The sequence below is a fragment of the Lynx rufus genome, unplaced genomic scaffold (genome assembly GCF_022079265.1).
Source record: "Lynx rufus isolate CCGP_SWC_20201006 ecotype Redwood Valley unplaced genomic scaffold, mLynRuf1.p SCAF_3, whole genome shotgun sequence".
Classification (NCBI taxonomy): Eukaryota; Metazoa; Chordata; class Mammalia; order Carnivora; family Felidae; genus Lynx; species Lynx rufus.
In genome coordinates this window covers 199,826,973-199,850,370 of record NW_025814845.1, presented here as the reverse complement: position 1 = coordinate 199,850,370, position 23,398 = coordinate 199,826,973, and the positions used below count along the sequence as shown (strand labels likewise).

Here is a 23,398-nt window from a genome sequence, read left to right as displayed (position 1 = left end):
TGAAATCAAGAAGTGGACGCTTAATTGACTGAGCCACACAGGCGCCCCGACCCTTGGAACTCCTTGAGTGCTAGGAGTGTTTTGTTGTCCATGCTGTGCCCCTGGACCAAAAGGATTTCAGTCTAGCCGACAAGGAAAGGGCAACTAGAGACTGAGTTGAACCACGAGGGCAATGATTCAATGCATGATGCTTCTCTAATGAAACACCAATCAGATCTCTGGAAACAAAGACCCCAGTGAGCTTCCCAGGTTGGCAGGACTGTGCGTATTGCCCCACAGTGTGGCTAGGAGGTGACACCATTCATGGCCCCATGGGGAGAGGATGACACCGTTTGTGTCTTCCTCTGCCTAACCTGGATCCTTTCTGTAATGCATGTGACTGTGGGCACAACAGCTTTCAACATATGTCAAGTCCTTCTATCAAGTTATCAGAACAGAGCGTCATTTTGGGAACTCTGAACTTGCAGTTGGTTTCAGAGTTGGCAAAATAAGCAGGTTTTGCCCTTTGCAAATCTGTGTGCTTAACCCCAGAGTTTGGTTACACTGGGTAAAAACTGGAAGACCATCATAGTTAAGATTTCCAAAGGAAAAAATAAAACCATGAACAGAAGAAGAGGCTAAGTGAAAAGACATATATATGGCACTATTTTTCCCAAGAATTTTTTTCTTAAATATTCTAACTAATTTCCTGAAAACCACTGTGTGCCTACTACCATAAACAACAGGTGCCAACTGTCATGACATCCTTCCATTCCTGTGCGGAGCACGGCTCTGCCGAAAGCCGGGCGGCATCATGTGCCCCACAGCCGTCATCTGCTCTGCCCCTCTGTCTCTAAATCCCCCCACGTACACTCATGTTCTAAGGCCGTGTTTACGACCTCTTTTGTAACACAGCAGCGATGGCATGAGTACGCCCTATATACAATGGGTACATACACTAGCTTGTTGGTTTTGCAGGGACAAGATTAACACAAGAATTCCCCCAAAAGACACTTTGCCAAAGAAATGGATTAGTGGGAAGATCCCTGACAAACCATTTAACTATATTTTTGCATTTTGTCAAATGCTTTCCGATGATCACTAAACAATACGCTCGCTGCACTGCAGCAAATAAACGTAATAGGAAAAGTGTGCCTTGAAGGCTCAGTGGTCAAGTGTCTGACTCTTGGTTTCGGCTCCGGTCATGATCTCACAGTTGTGAGATTAAGCCCTGATTTGGACTCTGCGCTGACAGCGTGGAGCCTGCTTGGGATTCGCTCTCAATCTCTCTCTCTGCCCCTGCCCTGTTCTCTCTCTCTCTCTCAAAGTAACTTAAAAAAGAACTTTAAAAATAACAGGATTTAATATTTTAGATGATGTGAGGGCCATATATTAAGTAATAATATTCACAATAAAATGTATAGATGGTAAGCAAACTTTTTCCTACATAAAATTTGCAGGGAACAAAGAGAAAAGCATCAGAGGAAACCAAAGCATACAAATATAAATGCATAATTCTTTACATACAAAACTGAACTGCAAAATAAACACTATGTTGAAGTCATAACTGCTGGTTAGTACTAACTTTATTCCATCATTCATTCATTCATTCATTTTCACAAAATAATGGACAGAAATACTAAGTTGCACAACGTACAGTTATTGTACTGCTTTGCATTACAGTATTTTTGAAGGGACAGTACATACGAGGGTAACTGCGTGCTAGAATTATAACAGATCTGACGACCAACTCGCCCGAAATGCACCATAAACAGGAACTGTGCAACAAGATGGCAGCAGGGAGAATGGAGGGCAGTGCACGGCGGGTGACATGACTCAGCAGGAAAAGCCCTTTAGAGTGAACTAAAACCAGTCTGTGAGGACGGGCAGCCAACTGACTTTGAAGGAAACCTACACAGACTACTTCAGAACACTGCTTCGAGCATTTTCCCCCTCCCGAACGAGCCCTCGCCATACAAAGAAAAAGTGGCATTAATGGATTTTGTTGAAGCTTTGAGTATGTGCCGATTCTGTCCCAATTGCTTCTTCCTCGAAATGTAATGTGACGATGCGTTTTCTGACGCAGGGATATAAATACACTGCTCATCACTTGGCCCGTCAAGCAAAGAACTCAGTAACTCGCTACCAGTGAATGACGGAAGCGAATGGCTTTGACGATGTCCACGTGCACATTATATTAACGTACACTTGACACAAGCAAAGTTCTGCTTAACTGTTTTTCTACAAGTTCCAGTCGAAGGAAAGGGATGCATATTCTGAGTACCTTTTACCTCCCAAGGCTCTTTCCACAGCCTTCGAAAGGGTTGGAAACAGCAGTCACAATCCCATTTGACAGATGAGGGAATAAGCCAAGAAATTAAGTAAATTGGTTATGTTAAAATTATTCACCAGGGTTCACGCCTAAGCCCTCGCCTGCCTTCGTCCCTCCCACCGTGGGGGTGCGCCCGTGCCCACGGGTCCAAGTTTCCAACTGCACGGCATCCATACCCATTACATTTTGACTAGTTTTCCTTTCTGATCTTAAGAAAGGTCATTAACTCTTTCCCTGTCTCTCTCTCTCTGCCCCTACCCCACTTGTGCTTGCTCTCTCTCTCAAAATAAATAAATAAATAAACCTATAAAAATTTTAAAAAGGGGTGCAGTCAGTTGAGTGTCAGACTCTTGGTCTCGGCTCAGGTCATGATCTCACAGTTGGTGGGTTCGAGCCCCAAGTCTGGCTCTGCCCTGACAATGTGGAGCCTGCTTGGGATTTTCTCTCCTCTCTCTCTGCCCCTACTCCACTCTCTCTCTCTCTCTCTCTCTCTCTCTCTCTCTGTCTCTCTCTCTCTCTCTCTCAAAACAAATAAACATAAAAAAATTAAAAAACAAAAACGCCATTAAATCTCAGAAACTAATATGCACGCATGCATGTGCGCGCGCGCGCACACACACACACACACACACACACACACACACACCAGAAAACATTCTTCTTTGCCTTTCGCAATTTTTCTTAATGTTTACTTTTGAGAGGGAGAGCACGAGCATGGGAGGGGTAGAGAGAGGAAGACACGGAATCTGAAGCAGGCTCTACACTGACAGCGGAGAGCCTGACATGGGACCCGAACCTATGAATCATGAGATCATGATCTGAGCCCAAGTCGGACGCTCAACCGCCTGAGCCACCCAGGCACCCCAATTTTTAAAAATTGCACAGTGTATTAGCAGCAAAGCAGGACAGATACATTTACATGCAATGAATCTTGCTTTTCGGGAATATTTTAAAGGACACTTTTGAAAGCATTTCCAAAAAACAACGCTCTAAAATTGGATGGAAACCTCCGTATGCTTGAGATATCCATTAGCTGTCCAGTTGCCTATAAAATCATGGCTACCTTACAGTGGTGGTTCAAAGCTCTACAACAAACAGAGCCAGCAAATGATTATTCTGGGGGAATAATACGACTATTATACAAACTGTGTCCCATTCCTCATGAAGAATAAAGTTAATAAAAGGACAGACTGTAACTGGACGCTGTGTTTATAAAATGGATGATTCCGGGGAGCCCGGGTGGCTCAGTCGGTTAAGTAACTGACTTTGGCTCAGGTCACGATCTCATAGTTCACAGGTTCAAGCCCCGTGTCGGGGGCTCTGTGCTGACAGCTCAGAGCCTGGAGCCTGCTTCGGATTCTCTCTCTCTCTGCCCCTGCCCTGCTCGCACTCTGTCTCTTTCTCACAAATAAATAACATTTTAAAAAATAAAAATTAAACAAATTAAAAAATTAAATGGATGATTCATAAGAGTCCACACACAGAACAGACAGACAACCCTTCTGGGTCTGCTCGTAGGAAAACCTTGACAAGAAAGGCTTCGCCCGTCCACCTCACAATTCACAAGTCCTGACGTTAACGCAGTCTGTGGCAGCGCACGTTAGCTCATGGCGCCTGTGCGACAATAAGCCAGCCTTGTCTCTGCAGTGCCTTCTGCCTGTAAAGTAGGTTTTCACACGCCCATTTGGGCATGGAGCGGGATCGTCCATAATTTTTTAAAGCAAGGAAGGCTGATAGTGTCAAATGTTTACCACAAAAGACGAAAGGGAGATGAGCTCTATTATTGTGTTTAAAGGGCATGAAGAATTTGACATAAATCATTCTTGGGTCACAGGCAACCCGTTTTTTTTTTAACGTGTTGGACAAGCAAGGGTCATTATTTTCTACTGCTTCCACCTGGCTTCTGGACGTATTTCTTCAAAGAGTACTAGAATTGGTCACAATGTTAAAGGGGTTGGTAACACGTGACTTCTTCTACGTTTTTCTCTTCTTCCTGTCTCTCTCTCTGCTCCTCTCTCTGTTCTTGTTTCTTCCGTGACTGGGGGCTCCTGCGTGGCCTCCCTGCCCACCTGCCCTACCTCTACCTGGAAATCCATGTGTCAGTCCCGCCCTTGTCAGGGCCTGCCTGGGCTGACTCAGGCACCGGCTGTCACCTACGTGCCACCTTGAGGCGGTGAGAGAAATCCAGAATTCTGGCGGGCACCGCAGGCATGGTGAAATTACGATGTCTGGAATGTGAACGTAGGAGCCCGCGTTGTACTAGGAATCCCGGGCAAGCCCTGATGCACAGTTGTGTCTGACAAGAGCTGCCCCTTCAGCACGCCTTCTGAACCAGGATGGCCACCTGGGCCGGCTACGGGCTTCCTCAAAGCCCTTGGGCCTCCGTCCACCCACAGCAGCGGCAGCACGGGACGTGTGAGCTCGCGTTGCGGCTTCTGCTCAGTTTTAAGGCCTGCAGGTAACGGTTTTGTACGACGCCAGCCTGCAACTGTGGGGTTACAGAGCCCAGACCTTTCCGGACTCATTTCCGTATAAAAATCTCACATCCTGCTCATCCGCTTTTCCCCGTCTCCTTGTTTCTCCTCAAGTACAGAGCGGCTGATAAATAAATTGAGGTGATCACAGGTCACGCTTCAGTGTGGTCCTTCCGGGCAGTATTCTCCCAATAGACGTTGGATACTTTCATTCGGAGGAATTCACAAAAACGTGTGGGGCCTTCTGGAAGGACCACGGTGAGTTCACAGGGCAAAAGCCAGCATGAACGTTTAGACCAGTATCCCTGCTAAAAGCACTGGGCGGTGGATGCCGCGGGGACCTTCCCCCCCTTCTCCCCCAGAGAGTTCTGTCCTCTTCTGTGATGACACTCCTGGCTCCCAGTTCTTCCTGTCAAGTAGGAGGAGGAGGGATTCTGGACCCCAAGGGATCAGAAAGGTCTGTCGCTCACACAAGTATCTCTCCGCTGCAAATGCTACCAGCTTGGTGATTGTTTTCATCTTCTGTTACGGACACCCTGACGGAGGAAAGGCAAACAGCACTACTCTCTGAGAGGTCACTCCAGCCTGTGGAAGCATGCTTACCAGGGCTCAGCTCTGTTGTCAAGCACAGGAGACCCACATCTCCTATCTCCATGCAGTCACTCTTTGAAGATCATAAAAATTACTGCTAGAATTACCGGCATATTATCGACTATGAGTAAGGGCGGCAAGCGGAAGAGGAACTCGTGACCTGACTTTCGATCATTCTCTGAATTCTAGAAAGAATCGGTAGGAATAACCCATTTATTTAAACAAGTTAGGTGGGCAGATGCCATCACTTTCTACTACCTGCATATAGGCTTTAGGATATAATTTCTTCACAGGGTACTGGAGAAAATGGGCAGAATAATGTATGGCTACACAAACAAGGGAGAGAAAAGAGAAGAATGAGAAACTCTGTTCTAGTTTTATTCAGTGCCTAAATAAGGCACCATTCTCGTAAGCTTCATCCAAGCGTGTGCTCAAAGGCCATGTAGCTCCAGACTTACGAAAAGGGGTGCGGTGGGGCGATACAGCACTGAGGAGTTTTACAAACCTGGATGGTTGTTATGTGCACATATCTTCACTCCCAAGAAAAGCAACGACTCGAAGGGACATTCAAAAGGAATGAAATAGGAGACTTTCTGGTTCTTAAATTGTACTTCATGTTTAAAAAAGACCTTACTTTGAAAGAAAGGTTGCATGATTATGAAGTGAAACCAACCAATTTAAATTTGAAATCATTAAATCATGAACAGTCAATTTTCTTCCTATCAAAGAGAGTCATTTTTTTAATTAAGAACTCCACGTAGACTTGTATATGCATATATGCATGTAAATATTTGCATGTGAGTCCATACGTGAGCATGAGAAGCAGAGAAACATACATAACAGGTTCTTAATCTAAGCTGCTGGGTGGAGTTTGCACAGAGGTTAACATGAGGAGCAGGGGGTGATGTGGGGACAGGAAGGCAAGAAAAAGAAAACAATAATGAATAAACATCCCACATGTTAGATATGACCCCACTCACAATCATTTGTAAAATTATATGTGTGGGTATATATGTAACTATATATTTGTATAATAGCACTGAAACTTAATTTTGTTTATTTTGGGATAAGACTGTGAAAAACAGCAACCATAAAAACCTTGAAAAATAGAGGTTTTTATTCCCTCAGATTCAGTGTTCTGCATTTATCCATCTTTTTCCTTCTACTCAGAAAGGGACATATTTTCAAACAGAGGAAATTAACCATTGGGTTTGTTTTTTTAAGTGACTGGTGTTAAAAATGCATTCCCAGGGTGAACCCCCGGCTGTCTTCCACAAGTCCAGTTTCGTAAGGATCACTAGAATATACTAGCATGACCTGATCTCCAAATCTCAGAAACTAAAACTATGACTCAAATTTGTATTTATGGAAACAAAAATGGGAAGGAGCACTTCAAGTTGGGCAAGATATCCTGCACTGTCACATTTCGGCAACCATTGTAATTACTTCTACCAATCTTTCTGGACTCTTGCAGTGCTTGTAAACAGCAACAGTTAGGTGTCATTACTGAGGTTCTGCTGGATTTTAACTCCTTCTCCACTCTTGGTTCCATGTTCTCTCCCCACTGAAACATGCTCGCACAACAGCCTACCCATGTTCTTCTAGCAAAGAACTTCCCAGCTGTTGTTTAAGAGATACAATTTTAGGGGCGCCTGGGTGGCGCAGTCGGTTAAGCATCCGACTTCAGCCAGGTCACGATCTCGCAGTCTGTGAGTTCGAGCCCCGCGTCGGGCTCTGGGCTGATGGCTCGGAGCCTGGAGCCTGTTTCCGATTCTGTGTCTCCCTCTCTCTCTGCCCCTCCCCCGTTCATGCTCTGTCTCTCTCTGTCCCAAAAATAAATAAACGTTGAAAAAAAAAAAAATTTTAAAGAGATACAATTTTAGTGGTAACTCCTTTGGTCAGGAGCTATATTTCTAATAGTAGTAATTTATGATTACAACATGTAGTAAACACATTTAATTACTTATTTAATTTTATAATCCATCAATGAGTATTTTATTATTTTTTTAGTTTTAAAGTGAAAGTCCCCAAGTTGCTCTCTTATCAATAAGAGTAGGTGCTTCTGGGCACGCAGTGCAGGGTGGACAGAGGCAGCAAGGGCTGCCACCTGTGCTAGGGAACCAGAGCGCATGCCTGGGGGGCAGATGGCAAGTGGACCCTCCGACTTACTCTCGTAGTGAATGAGGAAGCCGACGCTGGAGCGGCTGTTGTCCGTGGTGAAGAGGAGATACATGAAATGGCCAGTGCTGATCAGAAACCGGGGGGCCTGCGTGCCATGGTACTCTCCGATCAGCGGGGACGAGCTGGCTGGCCCATCTCGGACTTCCAGCGTGTCATAGTTGACTTCAGTCTGGAATCTGTGGAGATTCGTAATGAGTCAGAACACAAAGCTGTGTTAACTTACTGACGTTTCCCAAGTATTTTCGTGCATTCATGACAAAGCCATGTATACCTATATATATAAAAGACTTACAGTTATTCAACCTTTAAAAAGACCAGGCCCTGGGCACATATGATATTTAAGCACGGTACATTTTTCTAGAAGAAAAGGTATACCCTAAACCTATCCCTCTTACTGAATACTGGGTCATGTCACATCCCAAATGTAAAAGAGGGCAGTCTTTAGCTCTAAAATAAAAATACTGTGAACCGTATTAGTTTTCAGTGAGAGTAAGGAAAGGATAGGATGGGACAGGATGGGACAGGACGGAAGGAAAGAGCAGGGCAGGAGAGGAGAGGAAAGGAGAGAAGAGGAGAGGAGAGGAGAGGAGTGGAGAGGAGAGGAGAGGAGAGGAGAGGAGAGGAGAGGAGAGGAGAGGAGAGGAGAGGAGAGGAGAAAGAAAGAAAGAAAAAAGAAAGAAAGAAAGAAAGAAAGAAAGAAAGAAAGAAAGAAAGAAAGAAAGAAATCAACTTAAAAATACTGTGAAAAATCAATCATGCATTTTCAAACTATGTTTCATGATCCCCCATTCAACCAGTTTACGGACATCTTAAATGGGCACATAAGGAGACATGATCTCTTAAAGGAAGAAAGTAATTCGAACTACATGATGATATCCTGAATACTCTTCAGGAAAAAAACTCCTGTGCCTCTTAAGCTGCGCTCACTCTTTGCACACACCAGAAGCACCGAGAGCCCGGTGCTGTTCAGAAACGAAACGTGGCTTTCAAGGTTTGAACGGCTTCCCAAAGTGCTTAACTTTTAAGAAGGACTTTATGTGCGCAGAGAACCTGGCCCCGTGTTATATTTAGATATGGCGGCAGCCACTTGGGTCCTCTTGGGTGCGACGAGGAGACCATTCCAGGCACTGAGACAATTTTCGAACTGGGCCCATCTCGTCCTCAAAGAGCTAACCCGGTTTCCAGGGTCTGGCTGTGTCATCAGCGAGCAGCTTACGCGAGCCTCGGACTCAGTCCGTGACTTTCAGGCGAAGAATTCCGTGGAAGCCTGGGTCATTACTATCCCCACACTCTGCATCAGAGGACGCCGACGGACAGCGGGGGTGGCGGGGGGGGGGGGGCTGGCGAGCGCAGTCTGTCCTGGCTTCCGGGCACAACAACTGAAGAGGCTGAAAGCACAGGGCTGTGCCCTGCTTATCTCTAAATCACGCAACATCCTCCTAGAGCAGCCGGAGGACAATGACATACTCTAGCACCTCGGCCTGGCGCGGCGACCCCTGCTCTTCCATCAGAAGGAACCCAAGACGCTCGCCCCGACACACGGTAGACCGGAATGGAGCCACAGGCTGTGCATTTGGGGTCCGATGGCACCACTTCCTCGCTGACTTTTCCAGAACGTGCTCTGAACACGCTGTGGTTTCTCACTTACCCAAGTTTAGATTCAAGAGGTTTGGATAAGCATGAAATAAATCTCATTTGAAAAATCTGTGCTACAGTCTCCAGACCTTCCGTCTTTAGCAACAGCTAGGACTGATGACGGCGCACATCTCAACAGCTGGCGGACTGCACACCACAATGGTTGTTTTCCTTTATTTGGCAACCTGATGCGCTTTGCGTAAGAATGACACCAGCATGAAATTTACTTATTTGTTTACTTACTTATCATTTTTTAACGTAACTTTTTGACTTTTATTTCATTTTTATTTAATTTTTTTAGAGTTTGGTACACCTGGGTGGCTCAGTCAGTCGAGCCACCGACTTCGGCTCAGGTCATGATCTCACGGGTCGTGGGTTCAAGCTCCGCATCAGGCTCTGTGCTGACAGTTCAGAGCCTGGAGCCTGATTTGGGTTCTGTGTCTCCTTCTCTCTCTGCCTCTCCCCCGCTCTTGCTTTGTCTCTGTCTCTGTCTCTCTCTCACTCAAAAATAAGTAAACATTAATTTTTTAAAAAAATTTTAATGGTTATTTTTGAGTGAGTGAGAGAGAGAGAGAGAGAGAGACACCATAAGTGGGGGAGGGGCAGAGAGAGACAGAGACAGAGAGAGACAGAGAGAGAGACAGAATCCGAAGCGGGCTCCAGGCTCTGATATGTCAGCACAGAGCCCAACACGGGACTCAAACCCACAATTGTGAGATCATGACCTGAGCCAAAGTCGGAGGCTTATCAGACTGAGCCGTCCAGGCGCCCCCGTTATTTTGGACCTTTAAGTTTGTATGTACGAACACATCCTTTACTCGTGTTGTCAGCCCACTGCTCGGGGCTAATCTCTACAACTAATCTCTACAACTAATCTCTAAAGAATAGTGTAAAAGTCACCAATGTCTGAAAATATCAGAAATATTGGTTCTTATAAATGAAATTTAGCAAAATATCACAGTTCCATAGAATTTAAAAGACAAGATTGAGAAAAATTATATGGCTCTCTCTCTCTGTTCAGGCAACTGAAAACACAGCACTAGTAACTTGTGCCAACCAGGATATAAAGCCACAATTTTTCCTGAGTGATTTAAATTCGCTGTGATGCCAGGAATCAGGCAGTGCTTTGCTCTTCCCCCTCTCAATACCAGAAAGCATAAAAATTAATAAAGAACCATACTTAATTTACTGAATGTTATAGAGTTAATTTTTTCACAATGATTAAGTTTATATGCAAGGATCCATTCTCCAGTATAATGGATACACAAGACAGAATTTTAATCTTCTTCTGAAAGATTATCCTACTGGAGATTCTTATCTTACTAGACTTAATAAATGAACAATAATTTAAAATACAAATAATAACAAGTGATAATGCAACTCCCGCGAAACGTATTTCCTATATATATTATTGGTTAGCAGAAAATTAGTGGAAACAAACAGAAAAAATATAACAATGTTCATCCGTCTTGAGACATTATAATATCCTGAATAGTTACACCCAAACTCTTTCAGTCAAGAAGAAGGTAATTGTTAAGAGAAAGCTTAATATTGCCCAGACATTAAGCTTAAAACATTAAACAAATATGCTTCCTTACATTTGAAAACATCTATCTTTTTGAAAACATTTGAAATCATGAAACGGATTTCATCTTGGAGACAAACGGAGGTATGTTTTCTCATGGAGAATTCACGTAGTATGACTGTGTGTTAGATTATCAAATTTATTATCAAACAGCTACCTCCGACTGCATTCCAGTGACAGAACACTCACAGGGAATTACTCTGTCACACACCCCAGTGACAGCTCTGTAGCTTAAAGCATCACTAGGTCACGACACCGCATTCTTGGGCTGTTCCAGAAGGCATCGAAGGGACCAAAGAGGCTTCCATTTGTAATTAAACCCCAGGCCGAATTTATTTCAGCTACAGATCCCAAACCTGGAGTTGGACTCAGGGCCCAGCAACTGCGAGCACTGGGAATGATCATCTGGAACTTGGTACTCCCCTACGCAAGGCGGCCGAGTGAACTCAGCCCTGGCCTCAGAGGGTAAAATTCAAGAGGAACAAATACACCCAGCAAATGCCAGTTTCTCTTTAAGTGAACTCCTCTGGGGGATCCAACCAAGAACTGTCCTATTTCTCCTTGTCATCATCCATTTAGGTAAAACCTTTGGACGTGCATGGGTCAGTAGGCCCAAGTTAAGGAAAAGTTTGTTCTTACCTATCAAAAGTTATTTTGATAGAGTGTCCGGGCTTGGCTTCGATGATCCATTCACAGTTCAGAGAATCTTTATAATATCCTGGCCATCCGGGAGGCAGAATGAGTCCACTGGAAGCTGTCAGGTGTCCACCACACGGGGCTGAAAGACAGTTCAGGATGTCGGCAGGTCAGATTAAACACGCGGGGGCACCACAGCCACACCTGTGACGGCAGGAATGTGCTTCTGTCTTCAAGGACTTAACGTTGCAAGGATTCGAGCTAAAGGCATCCCCAGATAAACGAAGATTACTGAAAGCAGAGCAGGTACATCCCACACCTGGGCGTCTATCATCAACTCACAGCAAAGGTCCTTCTACCTAAAAACGTCAAGGTGGAAGTGGGGGAAAAATCTGTCACATCTGATTCTCACGACACATCCATGAAATGCACACCATCGACATCCGTATCTTGTATGTATTTGTACTTCCACAAACATCTGTTGATTAGCAAACAAAAATACTTCACATCTGAAACAGAATTACCCCCGTGGAGTGTGTGTGCACGTGTGTGCGCGTGCGCCTATGTGCGCGTGTGCGCCTGAGTGTGGGCGTGAGTACATGCGTGTGTGTGCGTGTGTGTGTGTGTGCAGACAGATACTATAGTTTAATGATGTGTGTGTGCTTATTCAGCTAGGGTGCGCTTGTTTCATTAAAATGACTTTCCACACACATCAAACTAAATTATTAGTGAATGTTAGGAAAACAAAATTTTCAAATTCGAGAAACATAGGATTAATCTACATCAGTCCTTTTGTGTGATCCATAATTATCAAGAAGAAAAGGAGTCTCAGGAAGGCATGTGCTTGGTGCTCTGGAAAAGGGATTTTGCATTTCTGTATAATCTACAGGAATTTTAAATAATAATATATACTTAACATGTTTCTGCCCAGTCGCACATTTTTTTCAGATTTTTCTTCTCAAAGTTCTTTGCCATATTTGTAATCAAATCTGTCAATCTACAGATATCAAAGGGAACATAAAAATGTCCCCAGTTAAAAAAAATCATTTTTGAAAAAAACTATATGTTGTATCAAAAAATAGCCCTGTGCATTAAAATGCTTAAAAATTATATACAATTTCACCCAGGTGTTGATGGTGGAGAAAAACATCTGAAAGAGAAATCTATAAAAGTAATCATGGTGGCTTCATTTATAATGGAATAAAAAAAAAAATAAACATGACAAGATTATGACTACACATCAGAATGTCACAAACACATTTGAGATAATGTTTTCAAATCTTGATATAAAATTATACATGTATCATAATCTAATAAAAAATTTTAATTTAATAAAAAATTTGTTTAAAGAAGAGGAAAAATTTAATTAAAAATTTGTTTAAAGAAGAGAAAAAATTTCAAAAATATGTTAATGGCAGATAACACTGGTGACTGCCGTGGGGATCATGTTTTTCTTGATATAGTTTTCTTTCAAAATAAGCTGAGATGTGTGCGTTTTTTCTATAGTTAGAAGTTAATAACAAGAAACCAGTCATTTTTATGAACTTGAGTTATTAAAGAAAATCGTCATTATGTATTCATAATTTTAAAAACAACCTATCTTTACCAATTAACATTAGGATTTTGTTCTAGTTAAGTCCTTAACTTCATATTTTTAGCCTGTATTCCTATGCTTCCTGACATGTTACAGCAAATACTTTTTAGAAAAGATAAAGGCAAAATTAAACAATTTTACTTCTTTCATGTGTAATTATCCAAAGATACTACATAAGAAAGACATGCAGCGATTACAGATTTTTTTAAAAGTTTGATACATGAGATCTTTTTAAATCTGTGTGGTGAATTATTTTACATCTATAAGGCTTATTTCCCACCTAAATGCAAAACTGTGTTTCCTTCACTTTACTAAAGTTTAAAAAAAAAAAACAAAACTGAGTTGTTGGGGCACCTGGGTGGCTCAGTCAGTTAAGCATCTGACTTCGGCTCAGGTCATGGTCTTGCAGTTCATGAGTTTGAGCCCCACGTCGGGCTCTGTGCTGACAGCTCAGAGCCTGGAGCCTGCTTCGGATTCTGTGTCTCCCTCTCTCTCTCTGCCCCTCCGCCACTTGTGCTCTGTCTGTCTGTCTCTCTGTCTCAAAATACACATTTAAAAAAATAAATAAAACTTTGAGTTGTTATATTTCTTGGAAGGAAGGTGCTCACGCTGTCGCACGTTGCTATTATCTCATTAATATCTTGTGTTTTACATATCACTTTACATTTACAGTATATGTTAGAAGAATTTGTATCACTTTACCCTGATGAAACAGATATTTTGATCTGTATATTGTAGGTCAACAAAATTAAAGAGATAATTGTTAAATGATAAAGTCAAGTTTGCCGTATTAGCCGACTCTGATTACGACATACTAGGCCACCAACCCCACAGTTATATTAGCTGTGACAAGAGAGATCTATTTCTCACACAGGCCACCTGTCCAGGGGATCCTTTCTTGAACGAGCTAAGGCACCGAGGTCTTGCAGGGGGCAATCAAAGGCTCAGGGTCACTCACTGTGTATGTCACTTCCACTCACCCCTAACAGGCCAGGACCTGCTACAGGTTTCACCAAACCCCACTGAGGCCAAGAAAACCAACCGATTTGGCAGAGATTCTGTTTATCTGGTGAACAGCACTAATGACTTTCGTATTCACAGAGGTGATAACAGAAAAGCAAATATGTGAACGAGGTCTTCAGAATGCACATTCTTCTCTGATTTATTATTGAGTGTTTGTGCCCTTTGCGACGGCATATGTTTTTCTATCTGGCTGGGGTACATTCCGGGAATGCTGGCTCTACGAAATATTATGTGGGAGTCCGTGCATATTTTACAGCAGCTGTGATAGTGTTCCCAACACAAAACTTCTATGAACTTGGAAGACAGACACCTTCCTTCTGCACCTCTCTGGTGCTCGTGTCTTTTTCAACGTCCAACCTTTAAACTTTTTTTCAAACCTGTTTTTATGGTATGCTGTTTATTTACATTTTTCACTTTTTGGGGGGTCGCTTCAGATAATTTATACTTTGCTAGGGAATCACCAATTTCATTGAAGGTTAAAATCTGTTGCCATAGAGTTGATGACGTATTCTTGTACACTTATTTTCCCCCAAAATTAGCTGGTGTTTTTTTAAATTTTTAAAAATGTTTATTTATTTTTGAGAGAAAGAGAGACAATATGCACAAGCAGGGGAGGGGCAAAGAGAGAAAGGGAGTCAGAGGATCTATGCTAACGGCACAGAGCCCAATGCAGGGCTTGGACTCATGAACCGTAAGATCATGACGTGAGCTCAAACTGGATGCTCACCTGACCAAGCCTCCCAGGCGCCCAGGTTGTGTTTTCAATGACAGTGAACTGCACTGAAATATATGGGCAGGTTAGAGGCAGAGCAAATAAACAGATAAATCTTTCATCCAGACCACAAACAATTTATACCCATGATTTGTTGGTACCCAGCAAACGCTGCCAGAATAAATAAACATAATTTTTAAAGAACTTGCTCTATTGTGAGGCTTTCACTCTTTATGGAGAGTTATTGTTGGTAACAATAAATTATTTTATTATGTCAAATTATTATTTTTGTAATCATGGTTATTTTTCTTCTATTTTGCTAAAATACCTGTAATTGTCTTTTCTCCTAATTTTCTTATCAGAATCATAGAAGGTTTGTCTATTTTATTGATACTAACAAAGACTCACTTTTGCATTATTCTAACATTTGATTTTTATTGATATGATATTCTAAGTCATTATTTTTTTCTAACTTGTTAATTTTAGCAATCAATTTCTTCACTTTTTGTCTTTTTGTTCAACACTGGGGCATTTGCCTCCTAGCACAGGCTCCCTGTCTCACATTATCTTAATAGAGAGGGTTCCCTCTGACACGGTTTCTGGGTATCATATGCCTTAAGACTTGAGGCTTTCCCACACAATTTCTCTAAAGCATTTGCCTGTGGTTCTATGCGTGTAATATGCTTACATTGTAATTGGCATATGATCAGTGCATGTGGCCTGGACTTAGAGTAATTTGTTAAGGTTCACGTTATAATCAATTATATAATTGATTATAAAAAGTAATCCTTGAGAGAAACAATAAATGTGTATATTCTCAAAGGAATATCACGTTCCTTTTGAGTCTTTTCAAATGTGTTTGTGTTACTAAATCCTTTTTGCTTTTTTTATTTGAAAAAATATTTAAAAAAAAATTTTTTTTAACGTTTATTTATTTTTGAGACAGAGAGAGACACAGCATGAACGGGGGAGGGGCAGAGAGAGAGGGAGGCACAGAATCGGAAACAGGCTCCAGGCTCTGAGCCATCAGCCCAGAGCCTGACGCGGGGCTCAAACTCGCGGACCACGAGATCGTGACCTGAGCCGAAGTCAGACGCTTAACCGACTGAGACACCCAGGCGCCCCTAAAAAAATATTTTAATGCTTTATTAATTCTTTGGGAGAGAGAGAGACAGAGCATGAGTGGGGGAGAGGCAGAGAGAGGGAGGCACAGAATCTGAAGCAGGCTCCGGGCTCCGAGCTGTCAGCACAGAGCCTGATGTGGGGCTCGAACTCACAAGCTGTGAGATCATGACGTGAGCTGAAGTCAGATGCTTAACCTACTGAGCCACCAGGCACCCCTGTGTTACTAAATCCTTTATTTTCCATTTGATTTTTTTCCAACTAGATCCACTCAATTCTGAAGTAGCATTTCTATTTCTCTTCAGCAAGGACATTGATAGGGGGTATTTTGTGAGTTAGATTATCAGAGTATCTATGCACACTCCCTGAGTCACCAGAACTCAGTAACTAGGTTTCTCAGTACAAGTAAATTAAAAAAAAAAAAATCTTTCACCATCCACTAGTCCTTTAAGAGTTTTCTGTGTTAACAACCCACAGCTGAGTCTGCAGGTCTCTTCCAAATAACAAAAGAATGGTCCATTCACATTTAATGTGATACTTTCTCCTTTGTCGGACTTTATTTGAAACACCATCTGCCGCTTTCTTCCTCTGACTGTGCGGAGGAACACATTTGCCCTGCACCTTGTAACACATCTACACACAGCCTTTTTCAGGTAAGCCCTCCAAAGACAGTGGGAATCGTGGCCAGAAGACAACAGAGACTAGAGGGTACTGACTTAAAACCAAAAACAAACAAAAAAACCCTTCTTTGCAGGGCTCCTGGGTGGCTCAGTCTGTTGAGTGTCCAAGTCTTGATATCAAATCAAGTCAGGATCCCAGGGTCATGGACTCGAGCTCTGAGTCAGTCTCTGAGTGTGAAACCTGCTTGGGACTCTCTCCCTCTCTCTCTGACCCCCCCCCAGCCCCCCCCCATGTTTTCTCACTCTCTCTCTCAAAAATAAACACTACAAAAAATTTTTTTAAAAAGCTATACCCTTAGAAGACGTGATAAAAATAGGTAAGAATGAACATCCTACTACTGTGCTCTCACCCTATAATTTACCAGTTTTCCACCCCCAGCGGTGCTCAGCCTCACCAGACTGCTTGAGCACTTTATGAAAGTATGAACGTGAGGACGTGTTTCTGGAGCTTTCACCGAATCCTGATCCTTAGATTAACGACGCTAACTTGGCCTGGGGCTGAGGGATGAGGTTGTGAGACAGAAGCCACCGCCCCACCCGCTGGGCAGTTCATCTTTCGCAGGACATTCCGCTTCTGCTTACACTGCTATCGTTAGGCCGATCATTCTAGACAGGAGAAAAAGGTCCTTAACCTACGAGGGAAGACAGATCAGGTTCACAACTATAGGCTGTATTTGACACACAGGATTTTTTGAATTTGCTTATTGTAAAATAAACACCTAGGGATCGATGGTAACTGAAAAACTAAAAAATAAACAGTGGAAAAATTCACCTGTAACTGTGATCAACATTTTGTTGTATACTCTCTTTTTAGGCTTTTAAAAACTATTATTATCACGACATGCGCAAATACTCATATGATCTTCACGGTGGCGTATTATAACACAAGTGGTCGTATCATCTGGTCGTTCCCACGATGAACATCACACGATGAACATCTTCGACGGTACAATCTGTGTTAACGATGCACGCATCCTGGTGTATGAGCGTGTGATGATTTACCTGATTCTCTGTTGTTTAAAGTTGAATTATTTGCACATTTGGTTGTTATATTTAATACTGCAAAGAGCATTCTTGAAAAAAAAATCTTTCCAGAGTTGTTTATGTCCTTACAATTTTGATCCAGAAATACAACTTATATAGCTCAAAAAGTAAAACGAAAATGTACAACCATTCGTATAAATTTGTACCATGATGCCATAATCTTGTCCCCTCAATAGCATGGCCAGAAACTGCCAGCTATTCCCAACCTTATGAACAATACATCTTATTAACGTTTTCAAATTTTACCTTTGTTTTAAAATCTGTATTTCTTGCCCATTTGAAAAGGCTACATAATATATGACTGCGACTGTGTGACATTCTAGAAAAGGCAGCATTAGAGAAACAGTAACAAGATCAGTGGTTGGCAGGGGCTGGGAGTTGGGGGAGGGGGGAGGGGGTGGGACACAGGATTTTTAGCGTAGGGAGACCACCCTCACGGCACTAAAATGATGGATACGTGCCATTACACATTCGTCCAAACCCAGAGAACGTGCCCCACCAACAGCGACCGTGATGCGACCATGGACTCTGGGTCACGGTGACGTGTCACTGTGGGGTCATCGGTTGTAACGAACGAACCACCTGGTGGGGATGCTGATCACTGGGAAAGCTGTGCATTTGTGGGGCGGGAGGTATATGGGAAATACCCACAGCTTCCGCTCAATTCTGCTGTGAACCTAAAAGTGCTCTTAAAAAAAAGTCTACTTAAAATGTATTTCCCGATATTTGCCGGAGTTAAGTATTTTTAAAACAGCTTTTCTTATCTTAGCTCATTTTGTATGGGCCATTCTGATGGGGTGTGAGTACATATTCTGAGTAAATACTTTTTACCTGACCAAACACTGGAGGTGCTATCCTCCCCATTTCCGACGCCCTCTAGTTTTCCTTCCTGGTTAACCAGAGTAGAAATGTCAAGAAGAAAAGTAGTTATGCGGTATTTGCGTCAGCTGCATGCAGAGCCACAAAACAACATGGCTACTGAAACCCGTGCTGCTGTCACAGGCTGAATTATGCCCGCCCCCACCCCCAGTTTATATCTGCGATTTTTAATTCCAGCACCTGAGGATGTGACCTTATTTGGAAATAGGGTCCGTGCAGACATAATCAGCTAGCGTGGCTTATTAGCATGGCGCCCATCCAATGTGGCTGGTGGCATCAGAAAGAGGACACATTTGGCAACGTAGGAGCTCTCCACGGAGAAAGCTGGGGCGATGCTTCTGGCAGCCAAGGAACTCCAGCGACACCAGCAGCCCCCCCAAACTGGGACAGAACTGGAACGGATTCTCCCTCAGAGCGGAGGAGGAACCAGCCCTACTGACAGTGCCCTCGGACTTTCAGCCTCCAGGACCCTGAGACACCAGATGGCTATTTGTTAAGCCACCAGGGGCGCGGTACTCTGTGACATCAGCCCGGGGAAACCAACCCAGCTGTGCGTCCGCTCGTTGGTTAGGTTAGGTCACCGTTTCAAAGGAAAATAACTGGCGAACGAGAGCAGACCCGTACCTTCGCAGCGGGGGACTGTGGAGCTCCAGACCACATTTCCATCCTGCAGGGTGCAGGTGATAGACTCCGACCCCTGGGTTTTGACAAAGCCATCGTCACAGTGGAAAGAAACCGAACTCCCAAGGAGAAATCTGTCCCCAAAACGTCGCCCATTTATGGGAATCCCAGGATCATGGCACTCATTCTGACCAAATGCTAAAAAGGAAAAAAGAAAAAATTCTATAATTATAGAATTAAAATACTAGACTATTAAGTAGGTATATTTAAAAAGGAAGGAACAAGCTAACTAATAAAGCGATTTATTGTCCTGAATTTCAGTTACACACTTACAGATAGATAAATGCATTAAGCAGACAGGATAGTGATATCTAGTAAGACAGAAAGAACGAAGACATGGATAAATATATACAACTATTGTCTACACTACATTGCACGGTTTGAAAGCACTTTGTGCGTGCACTAAGAAAAACAAGAAATACGGCAGGTGCTAGAAATGATTTTGGTTCGGACACATCTGGGTTAGAATCCTGGCTCTTGTGTTTTTTATCTGCCCTCTGGCAGATATTCTGATGATCTGATTAGACACCTTAATTCACAGATAAGGAATGCCCAGCCTATATCCCCGAGTTTCTGTAATATTAAATGAAATAATTGCTGGCAAATCCTAAGCACAGAGCCTAAGAGAAGTAGGCAGCCAGTAAATTATGATTTATAACTCATATTTAACATTGTTACCTTACTTTATTCACTTAACAACGCATTTAAGTAGATGTTCTTAAATACAATCTGGTTTGCAAATGAGGGCCCTGAGACCAAAAAAAGAAAGACAAAAGGTGTCTAACCAAAATTCACTAAGTATACCAAGTATTGGTGTTCTAATCCACGGCTCCTGACCCCAAATGGCTCAATCCGTTTGCTACAGTAGTTTTTGCATGGAGGATGATGCTTGGGTGGGTGGATGGATGGATGGGTGGATGGATGGACGCAGGGATGGAAAGAAGGAAGGAAGGGAGGGAAGTTCAGTCCTGTCACTATGCTACGTATCACTGTAAAGCCTCTGAGGAGTCGGCCCGGACACGTGGGGCCGGGGGGCCCGGACACGTGGGGGGTGGGGCGGGTGGCAGCAGGCTTACTGGTATAAGTGATGTTGAACCCCCTGCCGGTGGTGGAGTGGTCAGACTGAAATTCCAAGCGGACGATGTGCCCGCTGCTGGCCAGCTGGGAGGGCACCTCGTGGCCCGAGAAGGTGCCGAGGGCCGTGAGGTCGGAAATCCCATCGTCTTTGATCGCCAGGAAGTCAAACTGAGGCTCCACGTCAAAATCGTTGAAAATGAGGTGGATCCTGCTCCCGGGCTCCGAGATGATCAACCAAACGCAGTTCATGTTGTTGCCGTATTCCTCCGGATAATTGGGGGACAGGATGATCCCCGACGACGCAGTGAAGTTGAAGAAACACGAGACTGGGAAGACACAAGCGTACTTTCAAACAGGTCTGCACAGATCCCAAGGAGGGGCACCTGCAGCTGGTTGCTGTGGACGCAGGGCTGGCAGCGCCCGACTGTTCAACTGGCAGTTCTGAACCTGAACACTCCCTCTTCCCCTGAGTCGGAGAGACAGGATCCCTTCGGACGCGCCACCACCAGAGCCAAGTGATCGGGCGGAGGCTCGACGCAGGGATCATCCTCCCCGACTTCACGGACACTTGGGGCAAATACTAGAATTTCTAGTTAAAGCTTTCTGCCTTCCGAGGAGCAAACGGTCATAGGAAAAGGCATGTCTGTGTCACAGGCACAATTTCCGGAAAATAGTATCCGTGCTGTTTAGTCTTCTAGGACGGCCTTTCTCTTTACATTTTGTGTTGGCCTTTAAAGTGCAGTTTCTCAGGTTATTTATTGTTTATCAGTTACGGGTACCAGTTAATAAGTAACCTAACTCCGAGGAGCAGACCAATGGTTCGGGTGGATAATATAAAAATCTCTTGGGACATTTGTCTCTTAAGGGTGTGTACCTGAAACCAGTTTACGTACGTGTATGCACACGTGCATGTATGTACACATGTGACTTTTTGGAGGACACCTGTTGGATTTATTCCCACATTGTCCGGGCCAAGCTACATCTGGTTACCAAATAAATCTTGCTTTTAAACTGCCATGAAGTGCAAACGTTTGACTTACGAGGAGCAGGCAGTTCTTGGACCGAAACCCGAGCGAACACCAGCCGGGCTCACCAGCGATGTGTCCCTGGTGCAGCATTAGCAAAGTCATACAGACGGGTGCCTGGGGAGGTCTCACTCGGGCCACCCGCGGGAGCCCTGGAGGGAGTCAAAGCTTTTCTGCACGAAACGTTCTTTCTACAGAGAGCCCTGGGCTCCACGTGCTCTAGAAGAGGTACCCACGTCACGGGTCGCTTTTACCTGAGTGAGGACAGCGAGGGAGTGGGCAATGGACAACGCCCCTGCCCCTTCTGGTCCCTGAGGCTCTCCCTAGAGATGCTGACAGCAGCCGTCTCTGTCCCCTGCCCCTGCCTGGCACGCAGCCCTCTCTGTCCCCGGCCCCGGCCCCCGCCCGGCCCCCCAGGGCACAGTACTCACACACACAGCTGGGCTTGTTCCCCGACCACTGGTTGTTCTGCTGGCACGTGATGACCCTCTCCCCCACCAGCTCGAAGGCCGCCTGGCACTCAAAAGTGAGGGTGTCCCCGTGCAGGAAGCTGCTGCCAGTCCGCTTCCCGTAGGCAGGGACCCCAGGGTCCCCGCATCCTCCCTTTTCGATTTCTGAAAATGGGAGAGGAAAACGAGCCGTCAAAAAAAAAAACCAAAAAAAAAAACAAAACATGCAGTGAACATTTGTCAACAATTCAGAAAGTGAGCGAGTGGTTCCTTCTGCTGGTCTACACATAGTTTCTGTTAAGAGTTTCCAAAGGATGCTCGTTTCATCAACATTTAATTACAAAAGCCTGGGGGTAAAAAGGTTAAGTGAACTTGAGAGAAAGGTATTTAATGTACTGTCTCCTAAGGGAGACGGACAGTTACACGGACGCTGGTGACGCAAATGCTACAATTAATACATAGATGCCTCTTCCGGCCCACGCGCCTCCTGCACCCTGCTGTTAAAATGTAAACACGTATTATGTCTTCACCTGTCTGGTTTTTTTTTAATGTAAACAATACAAGATTGTTCATTTGCTACTGAATATTTAAGTCAATAAATGCATTTGAATATTCCTTCCCTCAATCTTAAGACTCATTTATGAAAAAAAGCGAATACATTAATGGTCTCTGGATGAAGAGAAAATGGGCAGAATCAAGCCCCTTTTCATGAAAACACAAGTGTAATGAAATAGGGACACAAACACACCAGGAGTATGTATACAGAGACTTCAACCGCACCTCCGTCTTAAGTGTTAACTACACAGAATCTATTAAATGAAATAAGCTATTTACTCACATAGAAGTAGTTTCTGAGAGCAAACTATGTGTCAGGCCCTGTTCTAGGTACGGAGGTGACTGAGCAAACAAGACAGAATTCTCGCACTCATGGGGCTCACATTATATGGAGGGAAACCATGAAAGTTTCAAATGTATATGAGTTTCAGATCACAATAGGTGGGGTTTGAAGCAAAGTGGAGACGTTCAAAGGATTACACAATAATAGATGGGGGAGGAAAGAGAAGATATAAACATCCTGAGGGAAGCCTGAAATCAGCCCTTCTAAGAAAGAGATACCAGCCCAGTGTAGCGGGCACCGATCGCTAGAAAGGAGGGGAGGGACCCCCCCCCCCCGAGCAGCCTGTTGGGTTTTTCTGTGTTTTGCCCTGGGAAGAAGGTGTTGCAGGGTTTTAGGATGAGATAGGAGCTGAGCTGAATACAAGTGTAAACATTCTCTGCAGGACTGGTGAGCGCAGGGAGGGAGACAAGCGAATTTCAAGACGCATGGGATGGTTTCCACGCACACATCCAAAATGCACCGATTGGGTCTGCCTTCTGAAATTTGTCATGGGCTTATTCTAATTTCTTGCACCGACCAAGCACAAACTCAAATTTAGGTTTTATTAGCAATCTAACTACTTTCTAATCCAGTTCACAATTTTGGAGGATGTCTGTAGAATGGCACAGGACTGGGTTGCTGGATGGTCTTGAGGATCGTGCCTACCCTATGTGGAACGTATACACACACCCAGTGACGAGAGGAGAAACTGTACTTCTGAGAGTTCAGGCATACCAAAGCAGTGGAATCAGCCCGTACTATCATAATGCTGTCAAGACTTCTGGTATATGGGATACTGTCACACCTGTTTTCTTAAGCGTA

General features: G+C 43.9%; 1 protein-coding gene across 1 annotated transcript in view; it reads right to left on the bottom strand.

Annotated features, from left to right (window-relative positions):
• The window catches only part of CSMD1 (CUB and Sushi multiple domains 1), a 1,672,960-nt gene that overhangs the window by 377,719 nt on the left and 1,271,843 nt on the right, over positions 1-23,398 (bottom strand). Inside the window, exons 15-19 of the mRNA XM_047092364.1 lie at positions 21,682-21,864; positions 20,225-20,551; positions 19,092-19,286; positions 11,417-11,555; positions 7,546-7,733 (exon numbers count right to left, since the gene is read on the bottom strand). Of these exons, the coding sequence (XP_046948320.1) occupies positions 7,546-7,733; positions 11,417-11,555; positions 19,092-19,286; positions 20,225-20,551; positions 21,682-21,864 (1,032 nt within the window). The remainder of the gene's footprint in view (positions 1-7,545; positions 7,734-11,416; positions 11,556-19,091; positions 19,287-20,224; positions 20,552-21,681; positions 21,865-23,398) is intronic.